The 17,970-nt window shown below is 58.5% G+C and overlaps 1 protein-coding gene across 1 annotated transcript in view; it reads right to left on the reverse strand.

The window, feature by feature from the left end:
* GLIS1 (GLIS family zinc finger 1) overlaps positions 1 to 17,970 on the reverse strand; it is a 217,366-nt gene that overhangs the window by 18,421 nt on the left and 180,975 nt on the right. The window contains exon 5 of the mRNA XM_075998572.1: positions 3,489 to 3,650. Coding sequence (XP_075854687.1) covers positions 3,489 to 3,650 — 162 coding nt within the window. The remainder of the gene's footprint in view (positions 1 to 3,488; positions 3,651 to 17,970) is intronic.

Raw genomic sequence — 17,970 nt, forward strand, 5'->3', positions numbered from 1 at the left:
GAAGGCCTGTCTCCGCCCGCCCCCCACCCGCCCCACTCCACCGTGCCAGCCTCTCTCAAATGTGCACAGGGCCCTGCCCTGCCCGAGCTGGCCCCAGCCCTGTCCATTAGGGATGCTGGTACCTTTCCACTGTTTCTGTCAAAAAGCCAACGTACAGGGCTCATGTACGCAGGCGCACTGGCTGGAGACAAGGCAGCAAGGCCCAGCTCCATGTATGTTTTTCCTGGGTCTGACATGTGTAGAACACTCCTCAGGCCCTGCTTCCCAGTAAGCCCTCAGGAAACCCCGTGGCTGTCCCCAGACAGCAGCCAAACCCCAGGCCTCGTGTCACCGCACAGGCACCAAGGCCAGGACCGCCTTCCTCTCGTTAGCGTCAAGGATGCGCCTCAACAGGCCGTGTGGGGCCCTCGAGACCTTGCTCAGGGCAGAGGTCCTCGCTAAGGAGATCTTTGCTAAGCACTGACCACCTGCCGTCTCCTGTGAGTCCCGCATGCACCCCATGGGAATCGACCCCACTCTGCAGATGAAGAAATCGAGGCTGATGTTTTGCCCGAGATCTCAGAGCAAGCGAGAGTGTGTATGTGACATGCCAGGACACTCCTCTCGCCTGCAGCCTTGAACAGCCAAGGCTGTTGACTTGCTGTTGACTTGTGCCAAGAGTGCAAAGGGGAGAGATTATCGCCCCGCCCCATCATGCCAGTGGGGAAACTGAGGGCCAGAGCAAGACAGTGGCTTATTCAAGTCCACACAGGCAGTGTGTGGCAATCAGGACTCAAATGCACATCAACAGCCTGGGACCTGGCCGGACCTGGTCAGCCCTGGGTCAGCAGGAGGACAGGTGAGGAAAGGCTGCACAGGCCGCACGGGAGGGAGGCGTTCACCTCTGAGGAGGCCCAGGGAGGCCGGGTGACTTTCTCAGACCTCCAGGATCGGGAGACAGGACCAGGGTTAGAACCCGGGCCTGGTCCTCTCCAGTCTGCTCAGAGAAACTTTCCTGCCCATGGAGAGAAGCCCATGTTCTCTCATGCCAGAGGGGAGCTGGGGACATGGCTGGGTCCCCTCTTGGGGCCTGACCCACTGGGCCTGTGAGGGGCGGGTGGCAGGACAGCAACCTAGCAACACGGAGTGGCTGTGGTGTTTGTGTGGGAGCTGGTGTGAACGGGGTGCTGGGCTCAGCGGCCTCCCAGGGACGTCTTGGGGAGACGAAGGCCTGAGACGACCCTGTGGGCTCATTCTGGGCCTGACCCGACCTAGGCCCTGGAGCTCTGTTCACACACCAAGTAGAGGCCAGAGGCCTGTTGCTTTGGGGCTGGGTCCAGGAAATGCAGTGAGGATGGATGGAGGAAGGGGGTGAGTCAGAGTAGGTGGCCCGAGAGGCCCTGGAGGGTGGGGAGAGGGCACAGAGGGGCCTGGTGCTGTCCCTGCTGCCTGTGGCCTCTGGGAGACGTGACCAGGGGTGATGGTGCCCAAACCATGCCGCTCAGGGCCTGGGCCAGGGTGTCGAGGGCCCCAAGGGCTGGGAAGGTAATGAAGGGGCAGGGGATTTGTTGCAGCCACTCCTCACTTCACGTCCCTAGCACGGCCTGTGATAGTGAAGTCTGGAAGGGAGGGGAGTTGGGTTCAGCCTGGGGACAGGGCTCTTTCTTGCCACCCTCATCCCCTCTGCTCAGCTCTCTTCTCCAGGGCAGCTGCACATCAGCTATTCCAGCAAAGAGCACTGGACGTGGAGTCCGACAGCCCTGGGTTTGCATCCAGCTCGGCCAGGTATCCGCTGAGGACAGGCCAACTCAGTCTCTTTGAGTCTCAGTCCTGTTTATAAAGTGGGGATAATAAAGTGGGGATAAAGTGGCCTCCACCTTGGGTTGTCACCAGGATTAAACCGGGGGTGGTGTGTGTGATGCTGTGGGGGCCTGGGGATGTGAGGAATGTCCACACTAGGGCCTGGCCTGGCCCCAAGAACAGCGCTTCCCTGCTGTTTTCTGCCTCTTCCCCCCCATCTATCTTTTCTGGGTCTCAGTTTTCTCAGCTAAGATAAGAGAAATGGCTTGGATCAGAGGCCTGGAATTATCCTTTCAGCTCTGAACTCTAAGGCTGGGCACGGTGGCTCACGCCTGTAATCCTAGCACTCTGGAAGGCCGAGGAAGGAGGATTGCTTGAGGCCAAGAGTTCGAGACCAACCTGAGCAAGAGTGAGACTCCATCTCTACTAAAAATAGAAAAACAATTAGCTGGGCATGGTAACATGTGCCCACAGCCCCAGCTACTCAGGAAGCTGAGGCAGGAGGATTGTTTGAGCCCAGGAGTCTGAGGTTGCTGTGAGCTAGACTGATGCCATGGCACTCTAGCCAGGATAATAGAGTGAGACTCTGTCTCTCTCAGAAAAAAGCTCTGACCTCTGTTCTTTCATGGCCTCCAACTTACCCTGGATGGGTCAGTGGCCCTCTTGGGCCTCTGTTTCCCCCTCTGTGCACTGGACAAGCTGGGCTGATGGCCACTCAGATCTCCCAGCCCCCCGCCCACAGAGTTCCCCCAGATCTGTAGGAAGAACAGAGAAGCAGGTCTGGGGCCCAGATGTGGGCTCTGGCTGCAGACACCAGTCTCCTGCTGCATACAGAGGCTGGGGTCCTCCCAGGGCATGTGCCCCCTCACCCAGGGCCCATGAGACTGGTCAGCTCTGCCACCGTCCAGCTGTGCGATTGTGAGTAGGCACTGACCTCCTAGAGCCCTACTCCCCTCATCTGTCAAATTGGCTAGTGACCCCCCGACAGCAGGGTCGGTGTGAGATCCTGGGGGTGATGTTTTAGAGGGTGCTATTAATCTCACGGTGGCGGGGGGGGGATGCTTGGGCCAACACTGGGGGAAAGCTGCTGGTTATCCACCGTCTGGCGCAGACAAGGTAAAGGAGGTAGGAAGAAGAGATCCAGGCATGTGGGGCCCAGGTCACTGCTGCAGGAGCCTGGAGTCGTGTGTGCTCCCACCTCGACTCCTTGCCTACAGTCTCAAGGGACAAAGAATGGCCCTGGAGAGCCTCTGGTCTGTGTCCATGGAAGGCCTGGGAAGGGCAGGCTGCAGGCTGCTCTGGGCGTGGCTGACAGGTTCTGGGAGAGGACGCTGGAGGGTGAGCCCACTTTCTCCATGCGGACACGCAAGGAGTCTGGAGCCCGGGCTGGTACCCCTGGGCTAAAGCAGTGGTTCTCAACTGGGAGTGAGTTTGCCTCCCCTCCCCCCAGGGACATTTGGCAGTGATTGGAAACATTTTTGGTAGTTGCAACTGGGAGAGGGAAAGTCACCTCCTGTCTACCTAGTGGACAGAGACCAGGGACATCGCTAACATCCTATAATAAGGCACAGGAACCCCCTCCCTCCCCGCCACCCATCAAAGAATTATCCTGCCCCAAGTGTCAGTGGGCCAAAGGCAAAGGCAGAGGCTCTGCACTGGACAAGTATGCACGCCCTCCACCCCCGCCCCGGCCTCTGCCCCCCGCCTACCGTGTCGAGGTGCGTGCGCTGGTGCTTGGCGCGGTCGCTGGAGTTGCTGAAGGCCTTCTGGCAGCCCGGGTGCTGGCACAGGTATGGCTTCTCGCCCGTGTGGCTCCTCAGGTGGATCTTGAGGTTCTCCAGCCGTGAGAAGGCCTTGCTGCAGCCTTCAAACTGCAGGAGAGGCTGGTGAGGACCACGCTCAGCCCCGCGGGCACCTCGACCCCCACCTGGAAACTCAGCCCCCAACTCCCATCCTCTCCGAGCCCTCAGGAACGCTGGGTTGGCTCCTCGTGAAGTGCTCAGGGCCCAGACCCTGTCTGGGAAGCCCTGGTGGGTCCAGCAGACTCCTGACTTAGAAATAGGACCCTAGGGCTCGAGAAGAACAGTGTCATTTCTGGACCTAAGGACCCCTCCCCAGGGCCACCTAGAGAGGACAGGTGCTGCAGCACAGTGCTGGGTCAGGACACCAAGTGCAGGCACGTCTCAGCACAGACAGCCTGAGATGCTGAGCCCAAGGCCTGGGTCTGAATGGGGCTCTGTTCCAGGAGGCTTTGGGTAGTGCCCCTCATCCCTTTGGGCCTGAATTCCTTGTCTTCAAACTTGAGACTATGTGGCCGCCTCCCAGCAGGGTTGACACGAGGGCCTAAGGGGTAGGACGCTGAGTGTCCTGGGGCTTTGTCCACCTGGAGCATGGCATCGGTGGTGACTGCCGTCAGAACAATAACCATGTCTGTGAGCTGCAGGGTCTTTCACGTTTCATGCGGCTCTGCTATCTTATGTGGCCCTCTACACTATCCTGCCTCTCTTTAGGCCCACCCCATACTCCAGATCAACATCAGGAGTCTCTGGGAAATTTCCAGCCTTTGTTCATGAAAGCCGCTCAGCAAGGACTGTCCCTCTCCCATGGCCTTCACCGTCCCGCTCCAACACTGCCTGGTGGAGCAGCAGACTCTGAGCCTTTGGTGTGCCTGGCTGTTCCTGCTTCTCCCCACCATCTGACCCTGCTCCAGCTGGGCTGACGGTCCGGCATGAGCACGCACCAGTATGAGGAGGGGACCAATGCTGACTGGTGCCCACTACATTCAGGAGTGGTGCTGGGTGTTTGACTTTACAACAGCTGTGAAGTACGTGACATCAATGTCTCCATCTCAGAGATGGAGGCATCATACAGTAAAAGTGACCTGTTCAAGGTCACCAGGCTGTGACATGGCAAAGACAGGACTCAGGCCAAGTCTGATGTCAAAGGCCAGGTGGCTCTGCTATGCCCACTGCCTTCCCAGGGGCAGGTGACCCTCAAGGAGAAAGGGACCATAAGAAGCAGGCTCCCTTTCCCGAGCCATTGGTTTGCTTCCCCAAGTCCAGGGCTGAACTGCTAACTCCAACTGGTTAGGAGACCCTAACTAGATGAGGGCCCATGCAACCTCACCCTTCTGAACCAGGGGCCAGCCTGGGCTCCCAGGAGCAGGCGGCTCAGGATGAGGTGGGGGCAGCCGTGTTCCCTGAGGGCCAGATCTCCCCCAGCCTGCTTTCCACACCTGTCCCTGGGGTCACCTGCAGGGTGGAGGAGCTGACAGGTTCTCATGCAAGTGTCCACATTTGGAACCCTTGACCCCCCTCTTTCTGAGCTGGGCACCAGTTTCTTTCTTGCTGTCTCCAGCTTTCAAGTCACCTTATCCACCACTGAGTTTACGGGTGGGTGCCCAAGAGGACAGCGGGCAGAGTCCAGACCCTGTGGTCCACCTGGCTGGTTTTCTTGGTGCTAGTCCCAAGCCATCCAGCGCACATAGGAATTTTTGGTGTGGGGCTGTTCATCTGGACAGGCAGGCTCCAGCGTGTGCTGGGTGGTGCCGGGATGCGCAGCCCAGGCCCGGGTCCTACCCTCCAGTCCCCATGCGGGAGACACATGCGCGCACGCACACACACACCCTGTCATAAAACTCCGTGGTCGAGCTGTCGTGGAGGGAAACACGGGGGCTGTGGCAGCACAGAGGAGGCGCCTACGCTAGCCTGGGGGCCGCAAGACGTGTCCAAGGGCTGGGTGACTAAGGCAAGCTTGGAGAGCCGTGCAGGAAGTGTGGAGACACAGGCAGGCAGTTACGCCAACACTGATGCATTCGCTCCATCAATCACTCGTCAGCCTGATCCTCGAACGCGACGGGCAGATCCAAAGAAGACAGCGGGCATTGGGCTCGAGGGCCAAGGGAGGAAAGGCTCAGAGGCTCCAAAGCAGGAAAGGCCACAGATTCCCTGTAGAAGCCCCCTGCGGCTGATATGGGGTACACACTGGTGGTGGGGGGGTTGGTTCTTGGGGAGCCTGCTGGGAGGGCAGAGGCCACATGGCAGGAGCTCAGATGCCAGGCTGATAAGCTTGGCCTCCACATTGGGGTCAGTGGGGATCCCAATGCCCCCATGGATGGGCAATAAGAAGGGAGGGGCCAGGGTCAGATATGCCCTCTAGGGAGACCCCTCTGGCTGCTGCTGACAGGTGAGGGCTTGAGAGGAGGCAGGGAGAGGGCAGCTGCGGCAGTTATAGGTGAAGGTCAGCGAGGCCCGATCCAGGGCAGAGGCGGCAGGAGGAGCAGAGGCCAGGGCAGAACCACCCCGATGGACATGAGGACAGGGCCCAGAGGTGATGACCAGTCCTGGGCGAGCTCCCTCCTGCCTCTCCCTTAAAGGCCTGGCCATAACTGTGGGCCACGCTCTGCTGGGGCCGGTCCAAGGCAAGCCGCCCGCAGCTGGGTTTTAGAGGCTGTTCTGCTTCCTACTTCCAGATGTTGTGCCGTTTCTATGCATCAAAACCAGAAGGAAATCCTGTTTGGGGAGTAAACAGGCCACAAGACACCCCTTGCTCGCCTGCAATGGCCTTGTGCCAAGTTCACCCCAACGTGCCGCGGAGGAGCCTCGGCTGGAGCGTGGGGCTTCCTTTCAGCATCCGGCTGGTCCTTTTGTCCCCCCTGCGCCCCGGGCCGTGCGGGGAGGGGAGGTATCCGCAGCAGAGGCAATAACTCCTGAGCTGCGTGATTTTCCCGACTTTGGTAGAGTCCACTGGACCCTGGAGATCGGTTTATCATCTCCCCCCCAGGCCTGAGTATTCCTGTCTGGGCCGGCCTCCTCCTCAGCACACTCGCTCCCACCCCCACCTTTGTTCAGACTGCGCTTCTCCTGGGACACCTTCCCTTCCAACTCTCTGACAATCTAATTCAGCCCTTTTTCAAAAGTCCAGAATCCACAGCTCGGTAGTTCATGGTCTCCCAGCACGGACCCGACCACCTCTCCCATCCATATGACCCCCCGTGTCATCTGTTGGAGTGATTGATGACTGTCTCTGGACCTGGCAGGAGGTTCCACGCCCTCAGGTCTTTGCACGGGCTGTTCCCTAGGCCTGGAGTGCCTTTCCTTCACTCGCTCAGTCAGCAGACATCAACTCCTACTGTTCAAGCGCCACCTCCTCTGAGAAGTCTTCCCCATGCCTGGTTCTGCAACAGCCCTGAGCTGTGGGCAAGCTGTGTTCACTGTACAGCCATTGCCTTCTCTTCAGGACCCAGCCTGAGAGCCCGAGAGTCCCTGAGGGCAGGCTGTCATCTCAATCATAGGGAAAAGGGGGTGGGGGTTAGAAACGCGATCCAGGGGTTGCTGGGCATGGGCGTCCATGCACCCCTGGGAGTAGACCTCTTCAGCCTGGCGTTTGTCAAGGTACCTGATACGTGTGCACATACGTGTGCAAGCCCAGCCTTGTCCTTCACCCTGCTCCCCACCCTGCCCCCGCCCCAGGACTTCCCAGAGATGAGCTGCAGGCTGGGGTATAATAAGCAACTGGCCAGGGTGCCCTGATGGGAGTGGCCCATCCCTCCAGGTGGAACCAGAGGTATCAGGAGGTGGGGAAGGGATGCTACTCCAACAGAACTGGTCTGGAAGGAGGAGGATGCAGGGACCCCTGGCAGAGCCACGTCCCCATCAGGACTAGAATCCCAGACATGCCAGGGGCTTTGAGGTGTTTGGGGCTTTGCTTGCAGCTACCTGCCAAGGTCCTTGTGGTTCTCCCTACTGAACAGCTTCACAGATGAGGACAGCAGAGAGGAGGATGAGAGTGACCATCAATTAAACACCTACTGTGCTGGCTCTCATGCTAGTCACTAGTGCTAGTGCTGTCACAAATGTGGCATCTCATCCTTTCCATGGCCCTTCGGGCAAGGGTTACTGTCCCCCTGTCAGATGAGGGGCTGAGGCTCAGGGGGCAGCCAGCACAGCAGTTACAGACACGGTCTCTGGTGTGGACCGAGCTGGGCTTGTGTCCGGCTGCTCCACTTACTGAGTGATCTCGGGCAAGTCGCTTCAACTCTTTGAGCCTCAGTTTCCTCGACTGTAACACTGGATGAGCTCTACCCACTATGGAAGGAGACTGTGGGGACGAAATGAAATGATGCATAGTAAGTTCAAAACCCTAGGAAGGGGCTGACCCTGGGGGGCTTCCAGCTAGGGGAGGCTGAAGAGCTACAGAAGCCTGGTGCTTAGGCAGGGTCTGGACACATGTGGCTGGGAAGGCATTTCAGGGAGGAGGCAAAGCATGAACAAAGCCGGGGAGACCAGCAGGGGTGGTATATGTTCTGGACACTGCTAAGGATCTGTTGAGCCAGAAGGAAGGGAGGCAGAGAAAAGAGAGGTAGATGTAGAAATGGAAGTCTGGGGGCTCCCTTCATTTAAACACATGGGGTGATGATTCATTCTGGAGCAGGCAAGTTGTGGGATTTCTGATCCCAAAAGAGTTCACAGAAACCACTAATTACTTATGTTCTCCCCTAAATGGGGCGGCATGAGTCTATTCACCTGGGAGACTCCGGTGTCACTTCTGCTGGCCAGACTACCCCAGCCCCTGACCTCCCCCACCTGCTACCCAGATGCTGGAGCCAGGAACCTGTCCCCTTTTCCCTGGCCAGCCAGCCACCAACCCAGGAAAATATCACCTCTTAAGCATCTTTCCTGTCTGCCCCTCCCCTTCTTATCTGACCCACTGCCCTGGTCTACACCCCAGCATCCCTCACCTGTGTGACTGTACCAGGTGTCACCTGCCTCCTTCCCTGCACCCCCAAGTCATTCCCACATGGTATCTAGAATGAAGACTTAAGCCTATAGGTCTGTCCATGTCCTTCCCTGCTCAAACCCTGCATGGCTCCCCAGTGCCTCGGCATGTGCAAAACCACCCTGGCGTTCTGGCCAGTATCATCTGCCCCTCGGTGATCGCGTGGGGGCGTGTGCACCCTCCAATTCCCAGGCCTACACCACTGTATGCCAGCTTCACAGCGGTCTGTCTGGGTGCAAATCTGGCCTCTACCCTTCCCCAACCTTGGGCAAATTCACTCCACTTGTCAGAGCCCAGATACCTCATATGTAAAAGGGGCACACCTGGGCACACAGTGGGTGGTCTCTGTGAACCATGGGATGCATAGGCCCTGATGCCACCTGTGTCCACCTGGAGACTCACACGGGCACCTCCTGTTCAGGGTGGATATGAAACACACTAGCTCGAATAACCACACACACAATAGACTGATCTGGCCGCAGGAAAGGCTCACGTGCCACGGGGAAGGGAGGAGGTAGTGACCGCGGGGAGGGGTACAGGAGCAAGAAGGAGTGGGAGGGGCATTTAACAGTCTTGGGAAATCTAAGCATAGGTGGTTGGGGTTTTCTTATTACCTTAAAATGCACAAACATTAAAACCCATTCTAAGATGAAATTGGGGTACATTCAGAATGATCTAAGTGACTGGGCGACACCACTCAGATGCCGCCCGTGGGCCGGGTGCTGTGTGTGTTTCACTCCATCAAGTCACCCTGCCCTGCTGGTGAAGCGGCTTCCTGGCCCCACTCTGCAGATGAACAATCTGAAGCTCCAAAAGGTGACGTCACTGGCTCCGGGTCACACAGACAGTAAGTGACAGAGCTGGAATCTGACCTCGGGTCTGGCTAACGTGTCTATAGTGTACCCCTAACCACTCTGGCCACTGCCTCAGGGACCCCTACATACAGCACCAAAAACAGGCTCTCACGTAGGAGCTACTGCTGTGATTTCAGACCAGGACACCATGGGCTCCATTCCCGGTGAAAGGCCAGGCCCAGCCCCGGACTCAGAGCTGACGCTGGGCAGGGAGGATGCCCCCTGCGGGATGCCCATGTGGGAAGGAACTCCAGGCAGCGCGGTGCAGAAGAAAGCGCCCGGCCGAGCCGCAGAGCAGAGTCTTGAAAGGCCTAGTTCCCACATGTGGGGCGTGTTACAAAAGAAGATTAAAATAATGGGGGAAAATACCCCGGGAACCGTGAAGCCCCAGACCATCTGGAGTTTTATAGTAACAGGCAGGGGAAAATCAAAACCTAATTGAAAAAAGTCCACTGCAATCCATTACCGCTGCGTGCAGCGCACAGGACGGAGGGCAGAGATGAAAGACAGAGGGAGCCATCCCAGGAGCCAGGGAGGGGTGGCATCTTCCCCCCGCGGCCAAGCCCTGGGACCCCTCAAGCCCTGGCTGGGGGAGGAGAAGGGCTGAAGCCTGGGATCCTCTGGGCACCGGGTCAGAGGTTCCAATGTGCAGGCTGGGATCCCCCCGCCCCCCCGCGCAGCAAGCCGCCCTGTGAGACTCTGCATCTGTAGGAGGGCTAGGACTGTGCGGGGACACCCCACATGGTGGCTGGCACACAGCCTGACTAGCTGAGACTGTGCACCCTCTGTCCTGGGGAAGGAACAAGGGCCCCGTTTCACAGGTGAGGAGTGTGACGCCGTGCTGCGAACCAAAGGCCACGGAGTCATGCAGACAGAGGTCTGTGCGGGGGTTCCACCGCTGAGAGCCTGAGCGTAGGCAGGTCATGTCCCACCTCTGTCCTCATTTTTCTCCTCTCTAAAACGGGGCCAATGCAAATGGCTGCTAGATGTAAACAAACAGCTATGCCCGGCTAGGAACTGGCACATGGTGCCTAGTGAATGTCAAGTTTCCTCCCTGCAGCTGACACGGCCCAGGAGGGGGGCCCTGTTTCTCATGCTCTAACCAAGGATCGGGACACGAGAGTCGAGAGGAGGTTTGAGGGGACGGGGCATGAGGCAGGGCAGGGAGGAAATGCCTCCAGTTTTAGCGTCTGCCAGTGACTTGCTTCTAAACAAACACATTTCTTGTTTAAGGGTAAAATATATTGGGTTACAAAAGTCTGGCAGGCCATTCAGGGATCAACTTCTCATTTTTGTACAAACTTTTAAGTTGCTTTACAACAATGGTTTGGATGAGAGAGATGTGCGGTGCCAGAACCTTCTCCAAGATGTCAAATAATTCTGTGTTTGCCCAGCTTGAAAGGCCAGCCAGCTGGGAGCCGGAGTCCACCCCTCACCGCACTCTGGGAGGGGACTCCCGCTGGCCCTGTGGCTGCTGTCCTGTGATTCCCCCACGGGCTTCCCCGAGTGCTCTCACAGCCTGGTGCTTTCCCATTCCTCCAGGGGGAGGTTGAGGCAAGAAGGGAAGGGACAGCCTGGACAAGATGCCTGGGAGGTGAGGCTGGAGGGCACTGGCCCTGGCACTGTGCTCTGGACTGCAAGGCCCTTGGGGGGCTAGTCCCGCTGTGGGCACACAGTGCCTTCAGTGTAAATGAATTAACGGGAAGGGGTCACAGCTACCACGTTGATATAACATTTACCGTGTACCTAGGACTGGGCCAAGCTCTCCCTAAACACCATCACCTCAGTCCCATTAGGCAGGTACAGCAACTCTCACTGTTATAGATGTGGAAACTGAGGCCCAGGGAGTCTAGGTTACGTGTGAGGGTCCCAGAGCTCACGAGTGGGATGGAGCCTGGGTTCCCTTCCAGTGCCAAGCTCTGTGCCCCAGGGCCTGGGCACACTCCTGTCCCAGGCAGCCATGACTAGGGACATCCTGAGATGCAAGGCTAGTGCAGGAATCTCCTGTCTGCTAGCTCACTGGGCCTCACAGCCACCCAGACACTGCAGGCTGAGAGGGAACCGCAACGGGGAACAGGCCAGAGGGGCCACAGGCCTCCCTCCCGGAGCCCGTCAGGGTGAGCCTGTCCTTGGGAGGAAGAGTCCACGGCTGGTAGGTGAGGGCTGCAGACGCCTTGACCCCCTCACAGGAACACACAGACAGCTCTGGGCTCGGCCCTTCTCCAGCAGAAAGCCCCATCTGGGCAGGAAAAGGGGTCCTGTTCCTCGTAGTTGAGGGAGTCTGGCAAGGCGGCCACCGAGGACCAAGAGCGCCACCCCATCCAGGGGTGGGCGGAGCCCTCCAAAGTAGGAGGTACAGGGGGGCTGAGTCTGCTTCCACTAGGGCCCAAGTGCACAGGCGGGACCTGGGGGAGCTCCCAGTGCTGAGCTGCGGCTGGACGTCATTTGAGTTGTGGAGACGGGCTTGGTGAGGGGCACAGGATGGCACACACGAGTACACACACACACTCAGACACACACACACTCACGACACACCTCCAAGCCACCAGCCACAGAGCCGGAAACCCAGACACACACCCTGACGTTAACGCCTGTCCTCCCAACCAAGCCACACGTCAAAGACACACAGCCCCAGGACACCAACACACAATGATTTACACACATACCCAATCCCAGAAACTCCTCTCGCATACACCACACGGACACACACCACCCACCCACCCACATACAACCACACACACAACACCACGCCACACACGCCTCCCCACACCCCACACGCACACACACAACCCTGCATATACGCATCCACACCCACACCCCATGATTCATGTCGCAGACACACAGGCCAGCACACACATGCTCACACAAATACCCAAAGACACCCATGTCCAGACCCGCCACATGCACAAACATACTAACTCCCCAGCCATGCTCAGTGCAGCACATGGGGAAACTGGCTCATATCTAGAGTACAGACGGCCTCCTGGTGGTCTGTGCCTGGGAGAAAGAGGCTCCACCCGGAGACAACATCCACATAAAGCTTCCAAGGGGTCAGTAGAGAAAGACGGGCCCTCACACCAACACCCCGACAGCCACTGACACAGCTAGACCGTGGACAGTCGCGCTCCCACACTCCGCTCTCCGCAGCTCCAGGAGGTGGCCCTGAGGCTGCAGACGGAAGGGGCCAGGTCCTCTGAGCCTCCTGACTTCCCCTCGGTGGCTGGCCTGGCCTGGCCTTGGGGAGGGCATCTACAGCCCGAGAGAACTTCGAGACAAGTCCTCAGGCCAGCCTACGGCCCCTCTGCCCTCTCCAGCCCAAGCCCATGCCCCCTGCATGCTCTGGCCACGGGCCGCACCCTCCTGCCTCTGAGCCGGTGCCCACGCTGCACCTCTGCTCACAAGGCCCTCTGCTCCCGTCTAGTCCTCCTGCTCCTTGGCTGCCTCAAGCCTGATGCCTCCCCCTTTCTCCTCCTTCCCACCCTCCCCTGGCCTCACCATCGCTCACCTGTACACGGGCCGTGCACTCCCTAAGCAGCCGGCCCTGGGCGGTGCTGCCACCCTAGCCCACCACCCAGCGCAGCACAGGAGCCTGTTCCCATCTGCCCTCTGGGTGCAGCGTCTCCCGAGGCCCTGCGGGTGAGGTGACCAGCGCTGCTTCAAAAGGAAGAACAGAGGCCACCACGAACCAAAGGGTCACCTCCAGCCTCTGCCCTCCCCACAAATAAACTCACTCTCACGGCTGGGGCCTGGTTTGATTCCTCCTCTTCCCAGCTCCTGTGAACCTCAGTGTTCTAGTCGCAAAATGGGGCGACACTCCTGGCCTCAGGCCCGTTATGGACATCAGGCCATGGCCTTGGTATCGGGCATAGGACAAGTGCTCAGTAAACATTAGTCCCACTTGGGCTTCTCTTCCAAATCCCAAGAAGCAGTGGGGGAGGGGAGGGGAGGAAGGGTCTGAAGACCTGATCCCAGCCCCGGAGCTGCCACAGGTTGCTGAGTCACCTGAGCCCGGTCGCCTCCCTTCCCTCAGCTTTACTGCAGAGCTGCCTGTCCACCAGGGCATGCTTGACCCGGAGGTGGCAGCAGCATTAACATCCAGCCCTGCAGGACACACAGCTGGGCTGCCTGGGGAAGGACGACACCAGAGATATTCTACCTGCCACCTGAACTGAAAGAACACCTAGTGCCAGTCACTGGGGATATCACAAATATGCAATGTGCAGTTCCTGTGTGAAGTCCTTGGGGGAGAGAGCAACCTGCCCAGCGTGCACCTGAGGCCCAGACCCCATGAGAAACGTCCTGTGCAGCTCTGGACCCCACCTTGTGAGGGGACAGCTGGGGCCTGCAGCGCCAGCAGGGGCCACGTTCAGAGCCAGGCCGGGGAGGAACAGGCCTGCGGGTGCGTGTGTAGCTCCAGGAGGCGACGGTGGCGACCTTGGGAGGCTGTGTGTGGGAGGAGTCACCGTGAGGACTCTGCGCAGTGGCACGAGAGGCTCTAGCAGGGGAGACAGTGAGCCGTTGCCCCAGATGCTCAGGAGCAGAGTCGGGTGACTGTGTGCTCATCAGGGCTGCTTGGAGGGTTACCTTCAGGGCACAGCCAATGGTCTTAATTTGGGCTGGGGCCAGGGGTCCAAACAGGCTAGGCTGACCTGCCCCCTGCATGCATGCTCAAGACGGTGAGGGAAGGTGAACTACAGTTAGGAGCCAATGACAGACGTGAACAAACCCGATGAAATGCAAGCCACAGAGGAGTAAGAGTGTGGGGACAACAGAGGCAAACGCTTCTCAGTCTGCTCAGCACCCCTCTCCCCTGGTCCCACCAGCATCACGGAGATCTCAGGAGGGGCAGCACTGAACTGATGGAGTTTTTTATTTTTTTTTTTGAGACAGAGTCTCGCTCTGTTGCCCAGGCTAGAGTGCCGTGGCGTCATTGTAGCTCACTGCAACCTCCAACTCCTAGGCTCAAGTGATCCTCCTGCCTCAGCCTCCCAAGTAGTTGGGACTACAGGTGTGCACCACCATGCCCAGCTAATTTTTCTAGTTTTCAGTTGAAATGGGGTCTGACTCTTGTTCAGGCCGGTCTCAAACTCCTGAGCTCAAGCGATCCTCCCACCTTGGCCTCCCAGAGTGCTAGGATTACAGGTGTGAGCCACTGCGCTTGGCCTGAGCTGCTGCTTTTAAGATGGGTAAACTGAGGCACTGAGTGGTGAAGGGAACTGTCTGTTCATCCCTTGGTGGTGAGTGTTTGATGGGGGAGACGCTGGGCACACAGCAGTCTGCCGTATACAGCTCCTCTTGTGGCCAGTGGCGATGGCAGCTGGGTGACCCAGTCTCACAGGCTGAGGAATGGGGAGAGCTGAGTCCACGGGCTCAGAGGCCTCTGTTCAAGGGCTCACTTTGGGGCCTCTCAGCAGTTGGGAGCTGCTGCCAACCACTCTGCCCCCTCCCCAAATGCCCCACTGTCCACAGTGACATCTGGTTATAAGCCGAGAGCCCAGCAGATTCAACCACGGAGAAGCCACCTAGGCCAGGCACCCTGGGAACGTCCCTTTCCCTGCTGGGCCTCAGTCCCCATCTGTGGAATGGGCACATGTGGAATAGCACTGTGCCTCCACTCAAGTGCCTGAGGGAGGAGATGACTTAGCAGAAAGCAGAGCAGACAGGAACAAATTCCTGGCTTTGGGGTTGCAAAATCCCAAGCCTCAGAGACGAATGGAAAGAACTCCGGAGATGGTGAGTCACGCGCAGTTAATATTTCAAATGATGTTTCTGCCATAAACCCATCCGCGCACCCAGCACAGGGCCTGGCCCAGAGCGGGCGTTCATGAGTGTACATTCATGAATGAAAGAACCAAACAACAGACAAACGAGGCTTGAGGGGAGTGTGGGGCAGGGGGGGAGGTAGCTGGCTGCCCAGTGGTCCCCCAAATTAGTGGGGACCGGAAGAGGCCTTGTAATGAGGGAAGAGCAAAGCTTCCTGTGCTCCCATCGCCAAAACCATGCTCCAGCTGGGAGAGGGACACTGGAGAGGAAGCAAAACACGCGTAGATGGCATGCGCTACATGCCTAAGAGTCGGGAGGCTCTGAGCTCCAGGGTTCAGCCCTGGGGCCAAGCCCTGGAGGTGCTAATGGCACCACCATCTAGGTCTGGGGGGCCTGAAGCAGGGCTGCTCCCAGCAGGGCGCAGGCCACCTGGGCCCTGTCCCAGCCCAGCACAACGGGGAGACGTTGAGTCTGGGCTAGCCCCAGGGCTGCCTTTCAGATGGACGGGAGACAAGTGGACTCTGGCTGCAGATAGGGCAGGATGGCTCAGCAGATGTCAGTGTGACAAATGACTCTAAGGACCTCTAGGTTCAGAGTGAGCCCCATGACCTAGAACTTAGTTGTAACTAAGAGAAAAGAGGGACAGTGGTCTGAACTGGCTGGAATTCACTACCCAGCAAATGGAGTTCAGAATAGGAAGGGAGTGAAAGAAAAATTCAAAGTTGTTTTCTTCTGTCACACTCAAGTTTGTGGATGTCAGGTTCAGACCTAACCTGAAGCCCACTGTGGTCCCCCAGAAGTAGCAGGAAGCTGCCCTGTTGGGCGCCCCACCCTTCCCGCACAGTGCGCTGTTTAACCTCCCGAGCCCTAGATGGGAGGTGCCAGAGGGTCCCCTTTCCTAGACGAGCAGACAGGGGCTCTGGGAGAGACTGGGCTCAGGGCGCGCAGAACAGGCTGAGGAATTCCGCCCAGGGACGGACCCAGGGCTGTCTGACACCAGGGCCCTTGCCCCTGTCCTGGTGTTGCATTAAATCTAAAGCAGAGTGCCGTATGGATTCAGGAAACATCGGGCCAGGGGAAAGAAACAACTAGAAACAAAGAACTAAATGTTTCCATGTCACTACAAAATAAGATTGGCAGTAACAGACATCATGAAAGCAATGGTTTCTCTTAATACCCCAAATCTCCCAGCGTTCGGCCCCAAACAGAAAGCTCTGGAAGGGCCTGGGGCAGGCGTCCCAGCCCTCACTTGCGTCTGGGGGTGTGCTGGGGGTCCGAGAGGGAAGAGGGCCTTCTGTTGGCTGGACGGAAGGCCCTCCTGAGGGCCTTCCCTCTCTTGGACAAAGGAGAAACGCCGGTGGTCACCACACGGCAGAACGGGCCGGGTAAACTGGGTCGAAGTCTACACCATGAGACGGAGGCAGGGCCCAGGGAGCAGCTCTCGAGGTGCACGTGGGGAACTGGGGGTTGGGGTGGGGGGCGGCAGGGGGTGTGTGCTGGGGAGCAGCGAGGCAGCCCAGATCCCTGGCTCAGCAGAGCTGCCGTCCGACTCCACTCAGGGGATGCCTGGAACTCATTAGCATTATGTCAGGAATAATATAAAATTAAAACATTTAGCTTTGGCTTCTAAAATTAAGGAGGACAAAAAGAGAAGGATGCCATTGTGCTGAGCCGCTCAGCTATGACTTGGGCACCAATAATTTACAGAAAATAAATCGCTGCTTGGCACTTGGGCCCAGCCAGGACCCTGGGGCTGCCAGCGGGACTGAGGACTGGAAGAGGAGGCTGCGGGTCCGTCCCGGGGAGGCAGGTTGGGAATCTGGGTGCAGCCTGGGGCCCGGGGCCCAGGGGAGGCCTTCAGCGGCTCACTAGCCAGGCAGCGCTGGGTACGTGCACATCTGCTGCCCGGCTCCACGGCCACTGCTCCCAAATCCACCACTGATGGCTGCCACTGCTTTCAGGCTACACCCTCAGCCTGGCCTTTCCAGCGTCTGCCATCTGCCCACTACTGAGGGCCTCCCAGCTGAGGCCGGCTCCCTGCACCCCCACTTCCCTCCCAGGTCCCAGGTACACCGACTGTGGCTGTCAGAACGTCCGGTCTCTCTACTTCTGCATGTGCTGTTCCCTCTGCCTGGAATTCCCTCAAGTGTCAGGGCTCAGCCCCAGCACCGGCTCCTCTGCGAGGTTCTGGGCTTCGGGGCCGGTCCTGTGCCTGCCTCTTCTCTGGGCCCACCCCAAGCCAGGGGCAAAAGCAGGTAGCTGGGGAATCCGAGATCACACCATGTCAGCATTGGCTGGATGCCCGGGACCTCATATTACAGGTGGGGACACTGAGGCAGCACAGAGATGGCAGGGCTTCCAAGGCTTCCCTTGCCCCGCAGCCATGGATTCTCAGGGCAGGCTCTTCCTGCTCCCACGTATCGTTGTGGGGGGCAGAGTGCCCTAGAGTTGCCCAGGCCTGGGTTCAAATCCTAACTCCCCTCCAATCCTGTGACTGGTGCAAATCCCCTACCCCCTCTGAGATTCAGCGTCTTCGAGGGTGGGCAGGACAGCAGTTTCCCCCTCCCAGGACTGTGGAGAGTCACCATCAGACGCTGCTGCAGCACAGTCCACGGCCACCTGTGCCCCCTGCGCAGACAGGGACACTGCAGTCCAAGGCTGCAAAGGACAGGGAGCCTGACAGGACAGACGGGGACTCCTGGCTCCTGGGGAAGGCAGTGCAGACAGAGTTCACAAAGCCTGACCTGCCCTGCCCAGGGGCACCGCGGGGGAGACTGCAGTTCATTCAATCACCCGC

This window comes from Microcebus murinus, chromosome 2, assembly GCF_040939455.1.
Source record: "Microcebus murinus isolate Inina chromosome 2, M.murinus_Inina_mat1.0, whole genome shotgun sequence".
In the NCBI taxonomy this organism is placed as follows: domain Eukaryota; kingdom Metazoa; phylum Chordata; class Mammalia; order Primates; family Cheirogaleidae; genus Microcebus; species Microcebus murinus.